We start from the raw sequence: 21,481 nt of genomic DNA on the forward strand, positions 1-21,481 counted from the left end.
GCCATCGTTATTTGTTTTTCGGTGCCAGGAGAAGACCTTTTTATTCAAATGTGATTTTAATTGTTAATATTATTTATCATTTTATTCTTTGGCCAGGGCAACTTAATTTATATTGTTAATTTATATTGTTTTATTGAATTCTATTTATTTATGGTTTGTGAGCCGCCCCGAGGCTTCAGCGAATGGGGCGGCATAGAAGTCCCCTAAATAAATAAATAAAATACACGTGCAAATTCTTTTTAACAAAGAGAGGGAACGCACCACTGGCTCCTGTTGAGCACAATTGCAGCAAGATTATGGGATGCCCTTCCATGATAGCCCACCATCCTTTTTTGCCCTTACTTCACCCAACCCCGTCCTCTCTTCCCCGGTCATGTCCAGGCCGGGGCGAGAGTTTCCCAGGCTTGCTGTGAAGCCGACTAATGTGTCAGGCCAAGATTTAACCGGCTGGCCCATTTATCAGAGGCATGGAGCTTCCTTTCCGCTAACGACCTCCCACCCCGTCCTTGCAGGCAGCGCAGCTCTACCTCGTGTTTCCTCCCCTCCTTCCCTCATGGCAGAAGAAAGTGGGGCTGGGCGCAAACCCCCAGAAGATCCGAAGGCTGCAAAGCTCACGGGGAAAGCTCTGGAAGTGCCCACAGTTCCACGAGGACCAGGCGAATGCTCCCCCACCCTTCTCCAAGCATCCCTGCTCCATCCAAATTGCAGAACAAGTATTACTGGACCACCACCAATTCCTAGAATGCACCTGGGCACAAATCAAATAGGCAGTAAAACTCTGCCCAGACCACCATCACCATAAGAAGAGGGGTAGGCAGAATCAGGAGGAGGGTGGCCGTGCTTCTCACTCTGCAGAGAGCAGCCTTCTATTTGAAGGGGAGCCAAAGGACAGTCCTGTATTTGAGGGCATCTTCTATCTGAAGGACCCACCAGTCCAACTCTGGTTTAAGGATGAAGAATGCTAAACAAGGAGAACAGAGGCTTTCAAGTTGCCTATCCATAGCTAGGCCATCCTGGGGCATCATTCTAGTGAGTCGGGGTCACTATGAAGAAGGCCCTGCTCCTCTTAGCAGTAATATGTTCTAGCAGAAGAAGTGGTGGAACTTCAAAAATCATAGTTGACTTTGAAGCAACCAGAGGGAGCTAGAACCCCATTCTTTTCTTCATGCTGACTTGCTAAGCTACTAAATCTCTCTCTCTCTCTCTCTCTCTCACTAACACATGGCAATTAATGGTAGGGATCAGATATAGTTAAGGTGGACACTTACACATTGCCAAAATGAGAACATACACTTGCATAGCCTTGGCATAGGCTATGCATTGATCCAAAACTTGAAAGCATGGCTGCCATTTAAATGCAAATGCAAGAGTGTCATGAGGCAGACTCAGCCTAATGTGGCAGATTGCTTCCGGACACTTAGCTATGCGTCGGAAACGTCAGACCTTGGGAATTCTCCTTTCTTGGGGATCTTTGCCTTCAGCCTGGACTTGGCCCATGCGGACCTTCACCCCGAGGATGCCTTCCAACAGACGCGTCCATGATTTATGCGCCTTGCCGTCTTCTACCCCGGAGAGCCCTCATCACCCGGAAGCAGGGGCCCCTACTCTGGCAATGAGCTGCAACTTTCCTTATGTGCCTGCTGTGGGGCATATTATGGGCCAGTGGGCATCTTGCGCACAAGCTGAGCTTTCGCAAACTGGGGTCAGGAGACAGAAGAGAGATCATACAGCCTGCCAACACAGAGAGCCTGTCAGTTTCATGGAAGCACCTTTAGTATACATTCTCTTTTGTTCTAGATGTGAGTTTGGAAGTGCAGATGACTCTGAGAAATATGTTCCAACTGCAAGATAATACATCCATGAAAATGTTAGCAATATAATTCCCAGTATCATGGTCACCATCATTAATATGATTCAAAGGATCGCATGGAAGAGAAACATGGCTTTCTCTAGCAAGTGGGCCAGTCCGTTCAGAGTGGTTTACTTCTCTTTGTGACCAAGGGACAGCCGTGCATTTTGTTAAGAATTGTTTTTCCAAGAGGGCGGCCAATGTTTGGACAAGCGAAAGGTACGCTGACTCAGTGCCCTTGATCAGCTTCCCCTGAAATTGCAAATGGAAGAAGATACATTTGCCGCAGAAAGTATGACCAAACACTCGCATCAGAGAATTTGCCTTGCCTACCAATTCCCGGTTGCCTTACCCCCCTCTGGGAGAAGGCGCTACTCAGCCACATGCCGACAGCGAAGCCAAGGCCACCGCGGCTTCGCAGCCATGCCAGACACCCAGCCATTTCTTTATGCAAGTTGCCCAGCGAGGGCAATTGGCTAGGGGACCTAGCTGACTTTAAGAGAGACGACCGTCCTTTGACAGCCCTTCCAAGACACCCACAGTCACCATTCCGGACTGCTGAATCGGACTGTACTGACCGGACTATTGCAGGAACAACGTTTGTTAAATAAGTAAATTAAATTAAGTGTATTCATTAGTATGTTAAATTAGGTGTATTAATTACATGTGTGCCCTAAACGAGTAACTAAACCTACTTTCTCTGCTGGGACAGCTCAAGCATTTTGAGCCAGCTAAAAGGCTCCCTGCCCTGGTTTGCACTGGCAGCTGTGACATGTGACCTGTGCAGGAGGCATTTTCCGTCTTGGCTGCTCTGTGTCCTGCAGTGGAAAGGAGCCATTCCAGAGCATTACCTAAGCTCTGTGTATGGGCTTAATTCATCCTTGTTTGCAGACACGACAGTGTTGCAGGAAGAAAGCGTCGTTCCCCCGAGGAGGCAAAGGAACAAGATGCTGTGGGTGGAAGATGCTGAGGGCGCTGTGACAGCGAGGTCAAAAGTGGTCCACTGGTCGCACGGAGAGGGGAAGGGCACGGAGGCCAGGCATGGGGCACTTCTGACCCCTGGCAGGATACAGCCTTGGTGTGTGTCGGGGGGGGGGGGCAGCCTGCGTTGGGCCTGTTGGCTTCCTGGGCAGGCTGTATAGACTCAACACTTACCATCAGTTACCCATAGCATGGAGAAAGGGAACACAGAGAAGATGGAGAGTCCTCCTGAGACCAGAAGCAGAAGAAAAACTCACGCTGGCCTCATCAGTTAGCAGGGGAAATGGAATTCCCCTCCCTCTTCCCAGAAATGACACCAAAACCAAGCAGAGGTGGCTGCAGCCCTAGTCCAACCTAACCACCATGACTAAGATGAGCCACTGGAAGGCCTGAGAAGAGACACTGGCACAGCCAGCCAGCCTTCTCCTGGCAGCCCAGCTGAACGGTCCCTAGTTCAGCCACCTGCCTTGGCGAGCAGAAGCTTTTTCCAGGCCGCCAGCCCCGAGAGGGAGCTTCCCAGGCAAGTGCACCTTGGAGAAAGGAGACGCTGCTCAGCAAAGGCAGCCGAGCTGCAAGGGCTGCTCCGGTCCCTTCCCCAACATGACAGCACTTGATCTGCTTCCACCCAAAGCAGATCGTTTGCATATTCTTTGCTTTCCCTCCCAAGTTGAAGGGAGGAAGAGCAGCTAAAAACTTGTTACTGTAACCACCAGCTCATTTTTGTAACAGCTCAATCTCTCCCTGTCTCATGTTAATCACTAATTAAAGGCCTGAATGGTCCCTGCTGTTTGAGGGTATTAATAGGAATTTAATTGCATAGTTTGGGGCTAATTATATAGGAGCTGACTTCCTTCCTCATGCAAGCACAACCAGTCTTTTCCTCCCCCTCCCAAGAAGCACATGACCAATTAACCAATCTCAGGTTCAATTAATTTGTAAATAATGGGCCAATTACATAATGCTGCAACCATTGTTCCCTTTCCAAGAAGCCACTGGAATTCTCCCGTGGAGCCTTAACCTGTGCCCTCTCCCCAAGGGAGCTGAGCGCCCGGCCTGGGAACTGCCTGGGAACAATTAGGCGATGGAACAGGCTCCGTGGAATCCTAGAGCGGACGCGGTGCCAAACCCACAACAGGCTGGAGCTGCACCTCGCGCCTCCCCTGGAAGAGGGACTGGCTGCGGTGCCTGCGGGGCCGGGTGGCACTTCCGCCATTTTGGAGGGGAATCCAGGTCTTGCAGATGCCACCGCCTCGCCTCTCACCCGCCCCGCCTGCCTGATTGATGGAATCGCTCTGGAGCACAGCGCTGTGTTTACCTTGGCCTGCTGCTTGGATTGTGCAAGAACCAAGCTGGCAGCAGTTCTTCAGAGGGGCACCACGGTGATGGGGAAGAAGGCAGAGCGCGGAGCTGGAGCCCTTGGGCAGAATGCGGCAGGGGGAACGCTCCCCCCCCGCCGCCACCCCCCCCGCCACACACACACACTTTGCCCTAGACTCTGGAGAATCACGTTTAAGAATAAACAATGGGGTGGCGATTGGAATGCGGGGTTGGAGGTCTGGGTTCCAGACCCCCTTAGTGGCAAAGCACGGGGTGATCTGGGGTTCCTCACTGCCTCTCGGCTGCCCTACCTCACCGGGTTGTTGTCAGGATGAAAGAAAGAGGAAGAGAGCTTTATAAGCTTCCTTGGGTTCTTTGTAAGAGGAAGAAAGGTGGGTATCCATGCGATGTAATAATCCTGATGATGACGATAGTGATGTCTGGTGCCTGAAAGCTTCCTATGCAGTTCCGTATGAGCTGTGCATACACTGGCTTTAAAGTTCTATTTCTTTACATGGGGCAAAAGGAACCAGCATGTACCCAACACATCGTGTGAACCGGCTCTTGGTCTTTTGTCAGGTCCAGAGCCAGTAATAACGGGTCGCTGTAGCTACTATGGAGTACTCGGTCCTTGGCACCTGTAGGTCAAAGGATCATGAGTAATTGCTGCCCAAGAGACACAACAGGTCATGGCAGCCAATACCAGGCCATATGGACTAGCTGCTCCTTGCTTATTTGGTAGAGGGCGATCTACCCAGACACTAAGACCAGGAGCAGACCCTGAAGGAAGCTCAGAGGACAGCGACAAGGGGGTGGGCTACTCCGTCGTGGCCCCATCCAGGGAAGGATCCCTGTCTGAGGCCCTCCTGGCACCAAACATGCCAGGCATCTTTCGGCACCAGAATAAGATATTCTTCTGCGCCGAAGCATTTAAAGATATTTAAGGGTTACCTAATGGTTTGATAGGGTAACAATGTCTGAAGTTTTTTTTAACAGATCTATTCTGTATTTAATACTGTCTTGCTGCTAAATGTTTTCACAATATGTAAACTATGTTTAAATTGTTTGCCACAGAAACATTTTATGGGTGTAGCACAATCCTGTTTAAACCACCCAGAGAGCTGGGGCGATTGGGCGGCATAGAAACGGAATGAATAAACAGAGCATGCCGGCAGTATTGTTAACGTTGCTAACATTAATTATTTCATTTAAGGATTCAATTAACAATTAATTGATTATTGCTACTGTTAATTAAGTTGAAGCCCGGGTCCAATTGAAAGGACTTGTTTTAACATACAAAGCCCTAAACGGTTTGGGATGTGGTTACTTGAAGGACCGGCTTTTCCAATATGCTCCTTCCCCACCTTGAGATCTGGGAATGGGGTCCATCTGAGAAAGCAGCCCTGAAGGAAGCAAAAGGGGCGGCATTTCGCGGAAGGGCCTTCTTGGTGGCTGCTCCCTTCCTTGGGAATGGGCCTGTCGCCGTCTCTGCTCTCATTCTGGCACGAGGCAAATACCGTCCTCCTTTGTGGATCATTTATGTTGTAATATTTGGGTATCTATGTATTTATGGGATTTGAACTGTAAGTCGTCCTGAGACCCTGGGTATCAGTAGGGGTAAAAAAACTACCCCAATAAATAAATAAATAAATTTTGCAGATTTCACAGAACCCAAATTTAAAACCTGATTATAAAGGCTCACTCTGCTCCAACAGATTTCCTCCCCTCTTCCCCTGGTACTTGTATTTAAAATAAATAAATAAACATTATTCCCCGAAAAGCAGGCTGATTAATTAATTTATTTTCAAATTTATATGTATCTCAATAACCCCAGAGGACTCTCTACATAACTAAGAATATAAATAGTACAAGTACGGGAGAAGTACAAGAACACTTGGAATAATTCATAATTCAGCTGGACGGCATTGTTAGGAAGCGATACAAGATGCCAAATACGGTTTTGCCACCTTCGCCGCCACGGCATAGGCTCGATGGTGAGCTCTAAGCTGTGACTGGTCAGACTCGTTGCGAGATTTCCTCTGCTGGCGCTCTAGCTCTCTCGCTTCTGCTCTGGTGTATATCATGGAGCCTGCTGGTCTCTGCCAGAATGGAGGGTTCTCTGGGCTTTGACAGGCGTGCCTGCCATATAAACCAAGTATTTCTCCAGAATTTTCTGGAATCCATCAGGATCCATCAGTCTCCGAGGGCAGATGATTCTAATAGGTCCTCCAACCTTGTGGAGGGAAGAAGGGCTCAGTGGTCTTAATCTCACCGGGAGTGATCCAGCCATGGCAATGGGGTTATAGTTATCGCCTTCACATCAGGACCACCTCCCTCCTCCCCTGTTGAAAAGACCAGCTCAAGCGTGTGACCTTTTCCATGAATTGGGCTGATGTCGTGCTGAGACAGTCTCATGGTTATCCTGGTGGCCATGCAGTCCTGAGCTGCCCCTGAAAAGGAAGTGCCAGCAGGGACATGAAAGTCCCAGGGGTCTTCAGCACCCTATAAAAATTCAAATGAGGAACTGGATTAGCACACCCCTAAATTCCATCCCCGACTTTCACCTTTCCAAGCTGGAGCCGGTTACTGAATCTTGGCATTCTAGTTCAAACTAGGTCCGGGAAACCTGCAGTCTGCCCGACATGGTATCTGGCCCCCGACAGGCTTCGGTTTGCACTATGCCACTGCCAAATAATAAATGCATCTTCATGGTGCCATTATATACACTTGGAGCTGAGCCTTTCCAACAAGCTTTGCTTGCAAAACCATAGATCCAAGCTATCAGCTCAGATTCCCTTAATCATTTGCAAAGTATTTAAGTTCTTGTCAAGAGCTCCACTCTCATTCAGCATTTCAGGCGCTGCGAATCTTAAGGTTACTAAAGTCCACGAGCTTAGATGCCACATCAGTTTGTGCAGATTTATCAGCTTGTATGTGCACCACATTACCAGCTGTGCCACTGAGAGCGAGCTAATGAACTTTCAGAGAGCCAGGCAGCTGTTCTTTGATCTGGTGAGCTCAGGAGTCTGAACTGCTGAATTGTCAACACAGTTTAGGAACCTTACGGAATATCTAGATGATGCTGACCAGAACTGAGATAAAGTTGGGAGACCAGTTGTCAAAGCCCCTAAAGGCAGATCAGACGTGAGTACCGGAGTCTCTTTCCTGAGCTAATAAGCCACCCTGAATAAGACTGCAATTTTTAACCCTCTAGCACATTTTGCTGGTTCCATCCTTTATGGTTTTAAATTTATTTTCAAGTCCATCATGCCCCATCTTCCACTTCCTGAATTTTGGTTTAAAGGGGATAGTTCCTCCAATCAATTTTAGATCAGGACCGGGAAAATTTGCCTGGGTGTTCAGTTCCTTCACTTATCTTCATTATTTTCTGGGTTGTTTTTGTCTAGGCCAGCCAACCTTGCTTTTAAAAATCTCTGCACAAAACCGGCACCCTTTTCAGCACTTCTGCTGGAGGCAGGTGAGCAAACAGGTTGCAGAGGCAGAGAGGGGAGCGGCTCCAGGGGCTCTTGTCAGAATGCCCCTCACTGGGGAGTGAGCAATGGGAAGGTGCCACCGAGCCCGTCCTTGGCGCTGCCCCAGCTGCCGTGCCCACGCAGCCGCGTCCCGGGACTGTCACCTCAGGCTAGCCCTGACGTTTCGGGAGGGGCCTGCTTACAGAGGTCTCTGCATCCGGGGCACAATAGCTTGGTTTCTTACTTCCTCATTTTACAACCCATCCATAGGAAACAGAAAGCATTAAACACACCGAAAAACTGCTTTTCTTGATAGGCATCTGCTTTGTGCCATAAGCGTGGAGGAGGAAAGCAAGTCCTTACAAGACTTTTAGGTATATTATTGGGTGGGTAATTTGCTTTATGTCTGGGGAGGTATCTTACAGTTCAGTCCCTATTTTCTGAACTGGCAGCCAGTGAGTCAGGGCTTTCTGGTGCTTTCTGAGGCAATGTAGGAGTTGCCTGTTTGTTTATCTGATCCGCGTATCGTATGCACATGTGCTGGGGTGTTCTCACTGTCGTCCTGCCACTTAACTGCCTCTCCAGATAGAGAATTCTGCCTACTCTCCTTGTGCTGCAGTTGTTTTCTCAAAAGTGCAACGAAATCCACCGTGACAATATTAAGTTAACCATGCCGCAGAGACTTGTCGTCATTCCTTTGTCAGACTGAACCTGGCTTGCTTGCTTTGAATTCCCACTGGTATAGCGAGGCCCAGCTTGGATCCCAGGCAAGCTCTGGAGCGAAACGGAGAGTTGCTTAAGTGGGACAACAATCCTGGGAGCCTGCGGCTGGATCTGGGATTGCACGGCTTGCTGCGGGCCGCCTCCTCTACGCTGTGGACGGAGCTTGGAGCAAGGGGGAGATGTCCCTCCTGGACCTCCTTCCCTTGTCCAAGCCATCCTGGAAGCCTCCTCTTATGCGGGTGCCATGAGGTGGGATGCGTGGCTGCACAGTATCCTATGGCCTAAAAGGAAAGTCAGCTAGGAAAAAAAGCAGCTGGATTTGACCTGAACTGGTTGTGCTTCCTGAACAAAGCTGAGGGCGATGCCCAGTGCTTTTGGCCAAAGAGAGAGAGGCTGACAGAAAGGGCTTGCTCAAATAAAATGCAGGGAGAAAGTGAGCTTAAAGTGTATCAAGAAGCAAAGCATAACCAAAGCCAAGGATCTCCCAAAGGACACTACGGATTGCATTTTTGGGGGGTGGGGGGTATTTTTGTGTTACAGTCAGTACTTTGAAATCCCCAGGCATAAGACACAGTAGAAGTGGCCACATGCTACCTGTCTGTGATTCTGAGTTGGTTTGTGTTCCAAGAAGGGACCAGGTGCAACTAATGGGACGGATAAAAAGCTGTGTGTGCGACAGAAGTGGGAGTTTCTCCTTGCAAACCATATTGGTGCTCCTGATGAGCAAGCGGGTCCAGGACCAATCCCTGCCATATTGCAGCATCAATAAGATCTAGTTGGATTGCAAGTTTCTCTTAACTGGACCAGAGTTCCTTTAAATTTCAGACGTTTCCCTCCAGAGAAGGCAGAGTCTGTAGGCTGCACAGCACCAGCCGCGTCGGTGGGCACAGGAGAGGTGAAGGTGCACAGCGCCGAGATCGTGCCCCCTGTTCCCCCTTTTCCGGACCTGTATGGCTGGCATCACACAGAGGAACCTCTGCCTTGCAGGTCCTTGTTCAGACACTACTCACGGTCAGCACAGACCATGGACCCTGTGCTCCTGTGTACACACGTGGTCCCTACAAGCCATTCCTGGGTGGCTGCCATGGGTGTCTTCACCCAGGAATTTCCACCTCACCTGTGCTACTTCCACAAGCAGTTGTGGAACAGTTTGCTCTGCTTCCACTGCAGCTGGCCACAGAAAAGGAGGGGAGGGGAGGGGAGGGGAGGGGAAAGGGATCCATAGCAGGATCACCGAGATGTGTGAGCATGTGCGTATATGTCCTGCGTCCTGAGCTGGCATCGCTCTCCGCTCCTGGGGCCAAAAGGATCGCGTACAGGCTGGGGATTGGCGCCATGGGATCTTGCATTACAGTGCACAGAAGCCTCAGCCAATGGCCAATTGCCATGGATTGTGGAAGCTGTCGTCCACTATATCTGGGAGGCGCCAGGTTGCCTGCCCTAGGGCTGGGGGAGGGTGCTGGGGCGTCCATTCATGGAATGGTTTGGAGGAATACATGAGCCAACACCTCCTCCTCCTCCTACCCTGACGTGTCTCCTGACTGGTCAGTGGAATTAACCAGTCAAGAAATGCATGCACAAAATGACGTTGTGTATTTTTGAGTACTGCACCCAAAAATGGGACTGGGGTGGGTGGCTGTCAGTGACTAGGATACGAGTGAGTTTTCCTAACCCTGCTCCTTGATCCTTCCACTGTTTCTACAGTCCACTCCTTCCAAATTCCAGTTTGACGAGCAACATTTCCGGTCAGGAGAACTGGAGAATGCTTGGAGGACTGTAAGCCTGAGGTCTGAGAGAGTGTTGTTCTCTTTCTGTAAATGGCTATAACATGATTTTTGACTGAAGAGTGAGGCAGAAAATGATTGCAATAAATACATGGAATACAACATCTGAACTTTTTTTAAAAAAATAAAACAGCAGAGAGCTCTGATCACATCCAAAACAACACAGAACATTTGCTGTTTCAAACTTGGCATCAACATTTGAGGTCAGGTGAATTTGGAAAGCATCAGTACCATGCACTACCCTAAGTGGATACTGTGGTGGGTGGGTGGGTGGGTGCGGGGAGGGAGGGAATGGAGCATCGTTCACTGTGACATGACAGGAGATGAACTGAATAAACACAGACAGGATTAGGGTGTTAGTCACGTCAGTGAGTTATTTTGCTTAGGATTGTATCTATGGCTTGGGATTTTTGTCACTTTTTTCTTTGTTTCCTGAGGAATATCTTCCAAATTAGTCATGTTGCTGTTCCATCTGCAAGCAGAAGCTGATGCACAGTGAATCGGCAGCTTTAATTCTTCTGTTGGCCTGAAGACTATGGAGCTAGGGTGACAACTTAAGCATTGCCCAAAAAAAGAACATGCAAACAGAGAGGGTACAGATTTGCCCAATAGTTGCATATGCTAATTTGTATTTAAGGGAGAAAAACTGAACTTCAATCAATGTGAAGCCCAGAAAATCTCAGCATCTAATTGTCTCTGGGGATTTCTGCATAAGCTCCAAGGAGAACAGCCCCTGTTCTCTGGTACCTTTAGCCACTGCGTCTGTTTTTCCATCTTTTGCCTTTTAGGAGATGGGGGGCTCCCTTTCCATGGTCTGCAGACACTAACCGTCAGAGGGGCAGGCATGTGATGCCCCGTTCCCCCCCAGTCCCCTTCCCCACAGCCTCGCATCGAGAATGTGACAGATCCAGTCGCCTGCTGTGAGTCTCCTGCAAAAGGGGACGAAGGGACAGCCCAGGCTGGCATAACTTTCGGAGGGCACAGACGACCTGCGGCTCTCCTTTTCCCTTTCATCTCCAGCAGATGAGGCTGCGGGCGCACAAAACCGGTGCCTGAGCTGGGCAGTGAACAGGATGAGGGCTAACGAAGTGCCGATCAACAAAGGTGAGACTGGGATTCTGTGAGCTGGTGGCTCCTCTGCCCAGATGGAGCAGGCTTAGCCTGTTCCGAATGAGGTTCGCCTGGGATAGCCTGGTTTCCGTCATCTACACTCTCTTAATCTCCACGTGAAGCTGCTGCAATGCATTCTGTGTATCCCAACCCTAACCCTAACCTGAAGCAGTTTTCACCTTGGGTTGCTGTCCATAAACAAGCCTCTTGATAACCCATGGCTTATTGTTGGGTTATTCAGGGTGGCTTGTTTTGAGGTCCGAACCAGGTATGGTGCCTTTTCGGCCGGTTGTCAGGCATAGCTAGGGAGCACCCAGCAAGAGTGGAGACCGCCCCTCCCCCCGCCCCGCTGGCTACCCACAATCCCACTAAGGCTGCCATCTTCCCTCATTCCTTCTCAGTGGCTTCTACTTCATGCCCCTAAATTTGAGAAGACCAGCGCCGTTTAGCTCTTTGTGGCACAGCTGTCTCTGCACATTTGTATGGCAATCCCCATCCATGTTCGGCATCCTTGGCCAATATAAGTGAAAGATAATCTTCCCTTATAATAACTGGAGCCAGCTAGAATATTTGGAACAGAAATACATTTTCTCTTAAAAAAAACCATCAGCATCATATTCAGGTGGAATGTTTGGATGGGAGGCATGGAAAGCTTTCTAAAGGGAGTCAGGTAAAGTAATTCAGGTTTGTGTCATGATGGTACTCCAAGAATCATCTAGTCCATCCTTGTTCTGGCAACATTCCTCAGCCCTAAACACTCCCAGATGAATAACTCACTCAACCCGCCTTTTTCTTTTTCCTCAAAAAATAATAATAAAAGAAAATTAAGTTGCAGACAACCAAACATTTGTGCCAAACACACCAAACCCACAACTTGGATGTTTGCCCAAGCCACAAAATGTACTGAACCCTGAAAGTTTTCAGATCCGAGGTGTGTGTGTGTTTTTGTTTTAGTAACCACACACATTTTCTTTTTAGGAAAACACACACACAATTCATTCATGCCACCCACCAATCTCTGGCAAAATGGGACATTCCTTCTTTGACAGCAGCGCTTGCTACACTACCCGAGAAGGGAGGCATGGCTTTCTCCAGACTTCTAACTCCCTTGGAAGCCTCGCTTGAACATCACCCAAACCCCGATGCATTTGAAGCCAGCCGTCCCCACGGCTCTCTGTGCTGACAACCAGACTACAACTCCCAGACAGCCATGGTGGGAGTGAGTAAAACATGTTTGGAAGGAAAACTGCTCCGAGTAACCCCAGATCCCCAAAGCTGCGTGTCAACAGAGAGTGGGCGTGTAGCAAATCAGGATGGAGATGCGATCTGTGTTGACAAGAAGCTCCCACCTGGGTGCCCTTCCTTAATGACTGTTATCATTTTTTATCAAGTGCCTACATTTTCTGGGTGCTGCACATAGATTAAGAAAACAACACGGTCTCTCCCCACTGGCTAAGAGTTCCAAACTACAGAATGAAACGGGGTAACGTGGGTACAGGAAAAACAAGCAACATCAGCCTTTCTCTGGTAGCAGTCCCAAGACATGACTAGAACTGGCAAGACAGGCGTGCCTTGCCAAGACCCAGAGCCCAAAGGGCCTGTGGGGGCAGAAGTGGGTGAACAATGAGGGCCGGTGTCATGGCCTGCAGCAGCCAGTCAGCACACGGTGTCGTGATGCAGCGAATGCCACGCTTTGGACTCCCAGAGGTCTGCACTAGAACGGAAGGGGATCGAAGCCTGGCTCAGATGCGTGGCAGTCTGCGCCCCGGGACACATCGGCCTGGCCACCCTTCCAGCCCACCCAGGAGGTCAGACACTCTCTTTCCCTCTGTTTCCCCCTCTCTTTCCCTCCCTCTTCCTCCCCAAGCAGCAGGCCTGAACTGGGTTGGCGAGGCGTCCTCTGCTCCTCTGACTGTCTTGCAAGCCATTTTTCGGGGCGAAAAGGCAGGTCACGGGTCCAATCAATAAATATTCGAAGAGCTGTCCAAGGACCATCCTCTACCTGAAGTTGGAGCAGCGGCCCGTCCAAGTCTGCCTGGAAGAGAAGGAGCCCCAGGAAGGGAGAGCAGGCCAGGAGCCTCGAGGCCGCCCATCCAGCCCCAGTCTCAGCCTTCCCTGCTACAGGGGGATGCCTTGTATTTCCATTTAAATCAGAACTGTTTCCAAAGTCTATTAGCAGATGTAAATATTATGCAAATGGACACCCTGCACTTCCTCTTTCTTAAAGGCGCAGGCCTGGCCAGACTGCAGTGGTGGTTCCTGGCCGGGGGCTTCTGAGATGCGGCTGAGGGAGGGCCTTCCGCTGCTTTAAAGGCACAACACCTCAAGTCTGGGCAGCCCTCACTCTTGGCCAGAGAGCTTCTGCAAGCCTGTGGGAACATCCTCTAGCCCCCTGGGTGTGGCAGTGGGCAATGGAGTGCTTTTTCCCTGGCTATAAAGGCCGTGAGAGCCGGTGGTGCCTTTTCCTGGGCAGTGCAGCATCCTACAGATAAACCGGCCCGCTGCCCTTGCTCACTTCTGGCTCGCGGAGCCTGGCCTTCTGCGCTCCGTCTACCCGGCAGAGAAGGCTGCTCAGGGCAGCCTGGCGCAGCCTGCCACCAGACAGGCACACGAAGCCCTGCCTGGCCTTGCTGTGGGATGGGGGGACTTCCCAGGCGGGCCCTCTCCCTTTAATTGGTACTAATTGCTGCGTCTGTTCCTGCTGGCTGGCGAGATGTCACGGTTGAAAGGCACAGAGGGGAACGCTCAGGGAGCTAATCCGGCTTTCAGCCACTAAGCCCCTCAGAGGCGTGTGATGGAGGGGCTCTTTCACAGAACGCACAAAGCCTGTGAGAGGAACGGGGGAAACGGGAGACAGAGCTGACAGGGGAAACTTTCACACGGCAGCTCCGCTAAGCCGCCTTTGTGCAGCTGGACCCGTCGGGGATGTCTTAAAGGGACACTGCCTCCCTCCCCCAGCCCTCGGTCAGTGTCCCTTTCTCTTGTTCGTCTTCTGGGTGCCACCTGCCAAAGAGCTGACCCTCCAGAGGGTCTAGGGATGCTAAGGGAACATTCCTCAGCTAGCTGGAAGTCCCCCATGACCTCAGGCCCTCCCTGACGAGGACTGAAGTCTGCCTTCCTTTGCGCTCTTCTGGTCTTGGGTTACGTCACTGCCAGTGCCCTACTGACTGCACATGAAGAGGGTGTCCGGTGTCTGGACGGAACAATGCTTGGATGGTATGACTCAGCTCTCCCCCGTCGCATTCCTCCCCCTGCTCGTGTTCGAGCGCAAATCCCATCAGCCCTGACCCACACAGCCCATCGTGGCTGGAAGGGATAGCTTATGTAGTCCAGCACACGTAGAGGGCGTGGAGTCGGGGAAGGGTGGCGTTATGTCACAGCAGTTGCTCGCTGACCTACGATGGAGTTTAGTCTGTGCCGAGTGCCCTGCCCCCGGGATTCCGTGTCACGGAATGACACCAGAGCATGTAACCCAATTCGACGCCCGGCATCAGATTCAATCAGCCAATGAAATCAGAGGAGGTGGGGCAGACAGAGAGGTCAGAAGATGGAGAAGCAATTGCAGATCAGTCCCTCAAAGGCTGTCAGAAAGAGGAAGGTCCAGATCTCTTCTTGCTAATGCCAGAGTGTAGGACACGGGATAATCAATTCAAGTTGTGACAACCCAGATTCAGGTTAGACTTCAGGACGTTTCCTCACGGTCAGAGCAATACGACAGTGGAACCAGCTGCCTGGAAAGGTGGTGGGCTCTCCCACACTGGAGACATTCACAATGAACCTGAAGGAGCGCTTACATCCATATATGCCCGCCTGCCCCTTGAGATCTGCAGGAGAGGCCCTTCTCTGGGAACCCTCCATGAAAGAAATTAGGAGGGTGGGTACTCGGAGGAGGGCTTTCTCAGTGGTGGCGCCCAATCTATGGAATGCGCTCCCCAGAGAGGTCCGCCTGGTACCGTCGTTATTTGTTTTTCAGCGCCAGGCGAAGACCTTTTTATTTAAGCGTCATTTTAATTGTTAATATTATTTGATTATTTTATCTGGCCAGGGCGACTTATTTTATATTGTTATTTCTTGTATTTTAACCTAATGTTGTGAGCCGCCCCGAGGCTTTGGCGAATGGGGCGGCATAGAAATGTTTTAATAAATAAATAAATGAACCTAGACAGCCACCTGAGTGGGGTGGTGTGACTTGGTGTCCTGCAACAGCAGGGGGTTCGGCTCGATGGCCTTCATGGCCCCTTCCAACTCTACTATTGTATGATTCTATGAGACGGTCACCTGACCCTTTTACTCATGGTCTTTCCATCAGCTTGCAAAGACTTCCTTTTTCATTAGGTTTTGGTCTGCTGAGCTGAAATTATTTTGCTCATTCTGTGAAGAATGAACACTTGCTTCATCAGTTGTTCTCTTGCCCTTAACTCATCATCTTTCCATTCATCTTCCTTTTTCTAGAGATGCTGCAAAGATGTGCTGTAGCTGAAGAATACGGTATACAGTAGGTGCAATACTATGCATGTTTATGTGGAAATAAGCGCTATGGCCCCAGCTGGCTGGCAGGGGATGCTCAGACACTCTCCATCTGAACATGCATCGTTCCAGCCCATATTCATGGCGACCATGATCAACAGCAGAAAAGCACCTGCCGTCCCAAGAAGGCCTGCTGTCAGCACTGAAGTGACCGCTAGCTACCTCTCCCTACCCCTGGGCCCCCCCAGCACATCCCAGATGGAGAATAGGGGGCTGCGGTGGGGCTGGCTGCTGCCATCTTGCCTTTCCCACACTACTCGGGCATTGCTTCTCTCTGGGACATTATGAGGGAAACAGGAAAGCAGCCAGCTCCTGGATCTCTTTCGGGAGGGTATCTCTCTGGAGCTTTCAGCTAAGAAGGAAAGTGAGAAGGAGACCATTTCCTGCTTTCCGAAATGGCAAGGTAAGTCCTCCCTGGGATTCCGCACTGCAGCAGGCCTTTTGACATTTGGGTTTGGCCCTCCGTGTGGGCGGCTTTTGTCCATCTAAACACGGTCTCTGTTTTCTGGAATATCAACCGGCAGGGGAGAGCGGTAGCTCTGGTCCCAGCAGGGCTTCTTCTGCATTGCAACTTCTGCTCTAAATGTGATCAAAGCCATTCATGGTGGTGGAGCTACGCTGGGGGTTGAGTTCAGCACCACAGACAGCTCCCAGCAAGCTCAGAAGCTAAGCCGCAATGGACAAAGAGCCACTCGGGCAGAGTAAGGTGGTTGCTCCAGGCAACGGGTTGGCCAGAGGCCTTGGGCGGACGGGGCCGTCCAGACCATGCAGCTGGCCAGAAGCTCCCCTGCTGCCCTGAGATACGTGGAGGAGGCTGTCTGTTCTCCAGTGCTGGAGTGGCCACTGGAGTCTGGTCAGCTTCTGCACACAAAATCGGGACAGGAGAAGCACCATCTTCTCCTTTGCCTCAGGCAGCAAATTATTTGGCACCAGCCCTTATTAAGGCATGAATCCTATTCTTGACCAGGCCTATAAAACCAGCCACGACCCAAATTCAGCTCATCATTCTCTTACCGCTAACCACATGCACATTTACTTGCCGGTTCTTCATGAATGTGTGATCCAGCCAATGACACAGAGCGAGCTGAGGACTCGGCCTGGCAAAGGCCATCTCACCATTGCCCAGGTACGCACTAGGCTTTTCCCAAAAAGATTCACCATGTTTCTCACTATTGCAATATCTGGCCTCTGGCTGCATAGTTTTTGCTTTGCTTTGCTTTGCTTTGTTTCATTTGGGTTTTATGACAGCAAGGGCAGAGACAGCGCACCTGAACAAAAGGAACGTCACCCGGTAAAAGCACTTAGTGCTGGTTCCATGCTTTGGAAGGCCTTTGGCAAGATGTCCTCCATGGCGCCTCCACTGCCGTGACAAGGACAGTCCCCCTCGTCATGCCTGTGAGGAGAGTCCCCACTTGCAGGCAGCAGCGTTGATGAATACTGAGAAGCCCATCCTAGCAGGTTCCATCCCTATTGCACAGCGATGGCCCAAACTGCCCATGCACAACCAAGACTTCCCAAAACACCTTGCTTTCCAGCAGGGAGCGCTCCATTGTTGCTGGAAAATCTATGTCTCCCCACCCGCCCTCAGCTGCTGTGAGGATTCCAGGGAAGATCAAAAGAACATAAGAAAAGGCCTGCTGGGTCAGACCCAAGGTCCATCCAGCCCGGGGCTCCATACTCCCAGTGGCAGGCCAGCTGCCCAGAGGATCCCTCCAGCAGGAAGGGTGCCAGACCTCCTCCTGCCCAGGCTCCTCAGCCACCGGTGCAGGCAGGCAGGCAGGCCACCTCTGGGGAAGGAGGGCGCCCACGGCCAGCAAGGCTAGTGGCCACAGGTGGCCTCCTCCCTCATGGATCTGCCCAATCCCTTTTTAAAGCCATTCAGACGGGCAGCCATGAGCCCTTCCCGTGGCAACGGGTTCCATCGTTTATTTGCTGTGTGAAGAAGTACTTCCTTTTCTCTGCCCTAAAATCCAACCAATCGGCTTAATGGGATGATCCTGCGTCTGAGTGTTACAGGAGAGGGAGAAAGATGACTCCCTCTTCGCTTTCTCCATATCATGGCATCGTTTTTCACACCTCCATCATGTCTCCCTTTCTCGCCTTTTTTCTAAGCTGAACAGTCCCAGTTCTTGCAACTGCTCCTCTTGGGGGAGCTGCTCCAGCCCCCTGACCATTTTTGCTGCCCTTCTCTGTTCTTTTTCCAACTCAGTAATGGAAACGTATCTTTTTCAGATAAGATGAACTGAACACGACATTCCAAATGTGGTTGCACCAAAGATTTGCGTTAGGAAGTGAGAGCTTGGCAATTCTGCTTCCTGGTCCGTTCCTGAGGATGCCTGCCGTGGAGTCTGCCTTCTCCACAGCCGCTGTGCACTCGGCAACAGGCTCATCGAGTCGATGAGCAGTGACAGTGTGACTGACGCACGAGATCCCTTTCTCGCTCCTTTGCTGCTAGTTCACAGCCCATCAGCGCATACTTGAACTTGGGGTTTTTTTGCCCCAACGTGCCATTTTAATTTTTAAATTATATTTCTATTTTACCTTTTTTCTTACAGAGAACTCATTCTCCCGCTGCCCCCATCTTGTCCCCACAACAACAACCCTGTGAGGTAGGTCGGGCTGAGAGTCTATGATTGGCCCAAAGTCACCTGGTTGGCTCCATGACTGAGTGAAGACTAAAGGAGGCAAAGCACCCAGAGGAGGGTCTTCTCTGCAGTGGCGCCCCAACTATGGAATGCGCTCCCCAGAGAGGTCTGCCTGGCGCCGTCGTTATTTGTTTTTCGGCGCCAGGCCAAGTCCTTTTTATTTCAACAATATTTTAGCAACGCTTAATATCTATAGGTTTTAATTGTGCAGCCAGGGTGTTTCTGGGTTTTAATTGTATTTGTATCATGTTTATTTATTTATGTGAGCCGTCCTGAGGCCATAAGTGATGGGATGGCATACAAAAATAAAAAATGATAAAATAAATAATAAATAATAATAAAAATAACTCACATCACCTGAGTCCCAGTCCCACACATTTACCTGCTACACCACACTCCATATGTCCTTTTATTGAACTGCATTTGCCACTTTGACACCCATTCTCCCAGCTTGGAGAAATTCCGCTGGAGCTTCTCACTGCCCCTTTCGATTTTAACCACCCCCACAAGTTTAGTGTCATCAGCAAACTTGGTCACTTCACTACTCAGATAGGTGATCTGTGAAGGGCTGAGGTTGGATTTCTGGTTTGCTTAGTGTGTGACAAACCTGGGATTCCGCTATTTGTTGGCCTTGATTTGTAACCTCACCTGAAGCCCTGCTGGGGGCCGGGGGAACAGACCCGGAACGTGGCCCAAAACAAAGCTCGCCTTGCCTTACACTTAAAAGCTGCCTCTCCCACTCGCTAAGGCTGTGCAGTGGCTCTCGAGTACAGAGATGAGCACTGCTTTCTTCCCCCTTTCTCAGGAAGAGTTTAGGCTCCTAGGAACTAAAGTGGGTTTAGTTTAGTCCTCAGCAGGAACTGAGTTTAATTTCTGCTGGCTTTTCTCTCTGCGGTTTAGCTCCCAGCTGTAGGTGGGTGTTGCATAGAAATCCAGTTTCCAAACAGAAGCCTGCCCAAGGTTACCCCTCTGGCAGTTTGCCCCCTTGCTGTTCCCTTGTCCTGCCTTCCCTGAACCATCTGTCTGTCTCTTTGGGGCAGCGGGACCAAGTCTGAAGGGAGGAGTGGGCGATATCGGCATTCCTGCAACTAAAAAAGTGCCTGAGCTTTGACCCCGTGAGCGCTGCCGGCCCACCGGCCCCTCCTCTCCCCCTCTAGGCCTGATCTGAGGAGCCATCCAAAGCAGGGGGCTCAGCTCGGCTCTCTCTGGCTGGGCAAACAAGCGTGGACAGCGAGGAGGAGAATAGGAAGTGGCAGGGGTTGCGCCCGGGCCCCCCGCAGAGGCATGCGCCTTGGTGCGCGCCCAGTGATGCCAACCCCTGGCTCCAGCCCTGGGAGCAGACAAGCCCAAGGGGGGAAGGCAGGGCTTCGCTTACCTAGGCACTCGTTGGCCTCCCTGGCCGTGGCCCTCTGCCACGGGCGGTCGTAGTGGAACGGCTTGCAGCGGTCGCACTCCGGGCCCTCCGTGTTGTGCTTGCAGTCGCACACCAGCTTGCCCTCTTTGTCCTTCGTGCAGCGCGAGGCGTGCCCGTGGCACTTGCAGCGGCCGCCCACCTGGAACTCCCCCACCGCATAGTAGTAGGAGGAAGAGCTCGCTCCTCCATCCTCATCCTCGTGGTCCCGGCCCCCCAGCTCCCGGAATAAGTGAGGCCGGCTGAAAATGACCCGGATGTCGGTGGCCGTCACCCAGTCCTGGAGGACGGGGCTGTTGTCGAAGTCCTGGGCGGAAGGGCGCCCATCCAGGGTGCTGAAGGCGATCAGCCCGCCGGTCAGCGGGTAGAGGTCCGTGTGCCCATCCGTGCACAGCGCCTCCTGCTCGTTCTGCTTGGTGACGGTGGCTTTGTTGGGCTTGCCGTAGATCTTCCGGCACTGCGACGAGTAGTACTGATAAGGCACCCAGGTCTTGCCGTAATCCATGGACTTGAACACGGCGGCCGACTCGGGGCGCGGCGAGCAGAACTGCAGGCTCACGTAGATGACCTCGAACTTCTTGGCCAGGGAGAGCGTGAGCGTGACATTCTGTGGGGACTGGTGCAGCGTCTCCGAGCGCCAGCAAGTCATGTTGGCGGCCGTGTTGAGATCGGTGAGGTAGGAGGCTGGGTGAGCTTTGCGGGGATCGGAGGCGTCGCAGTGCCGGGTGGCCGGCTTGCCGCATGTGCTGGAGGCCTGGACTTCCTTTCCGAATGCAGCGTTGACGAACTCTGGAATGCAGCGGCGGGGCACCCCTTTCTCGTCGTAGCAAGGGTCGGGGGGGATCTGCTGTACCGCAAAGGGGTTGACCGCCCAAGTCCGATCGAGCGCCCAGGCTGTCAGCAGCAGCCACAACACAGCCATGGGGTCCATCCTTGTGCTGTGCGATCTTCCGAGGTCGCCGCCACCAGCTTCTCTCTAAATCAAAGCAAGGGTAGTACAAATTAAAATCAAAACAGTTGGGCAGGGGGCAGTTGGTTTGCTACAATATGTCTGGCCTGGGGAGGGAAACGTGGAGCGGAACAGGAAGCGGTAGATGGTTTGCAACCATTGCAGAAGATGTGGGAAAGCGGAAGGAGCAACTGGTCCTCTTTTGCTATTTGGGCAGGACGGGGCAGGGCGGGGCAGAAGAAATCTGGTGAGCTTCAAAGTCCTGGATTGCTTCACTTATGCAGCAAAGGTGACAGTAAAGCAATAGCGCTGGTTCAGAACAGAGCAGGCTGCCAGGAGAGGCGGTGCACAAACCCCTCCTCCTGCTGTGCTCAAGGAAACACCGGCCGGCCCTTTCTCAGGGATGCAACTTTCAGCTGCAGAACATCCATTTTGGAGCTTCTCTGGATATGCTGCAGTGGAGAAAAATGCAACCCTTCAAGCTCCTGCCAAGAAAATTTAGCTCTTTTTACAGAAACAAAGATCTGTCATCCACTGAGCTGCTGCCTCCTGTTTGGTCATCTCAGGGAGACAGCTTGTTGTCAGGCAGGCTTCCCAAACCTGGTAGGTCGGATTACATACTCTCTGAGTTGCAGGCCAAGAGCTAAGCAGGTGCCCCACTGGGGAAGGCTGGTACAGTGGTTGGAGGGTTGGGGAGCGGACCAGGAAGAAC

At 51.4% G+C, this 21,481-nt stretch overlaps 1 protein-coding gene across 1 annotated transcript in view; it reads right to left on the bottom strand.

Annotated features, from left to right (window-relative positions):
* NTN3 (netrin 3) overlaps positions 1-20,751 on the bottom strand; it is an 89,640-nt gene extending 68,889 nt beyond the window's left edge. Inside the window, exon 1 of the mRNA XM_044433548.1 lies at positions 19,785-20,751. Within this exon, the coding sequence (XP_044289483.1) occupies positions 19,785-20,751 (967 nt within the window). The remainder of the gene's footprint in view (positions 1-19,784) is intronic.
* Between the last annotated feature and the right edge of the window lie 730 nt (positions 20,752-21,481).

Source organism: Varanus komodoensis, unplaced genomic scaffold (genome assembly GCF_004798865.1).
Source record: "Varanus komodoensis strain SLA01 unplaced genomic scaffold, ASM479886v1 scaffold26, whole genome shotgun sequence".
NCBI classification, from domain to species: Eukaryota; Metazoa; Chordata; class Lepidosauria; order Squamata; family Varanidae; genus Varanus; species Varanus komodoensis.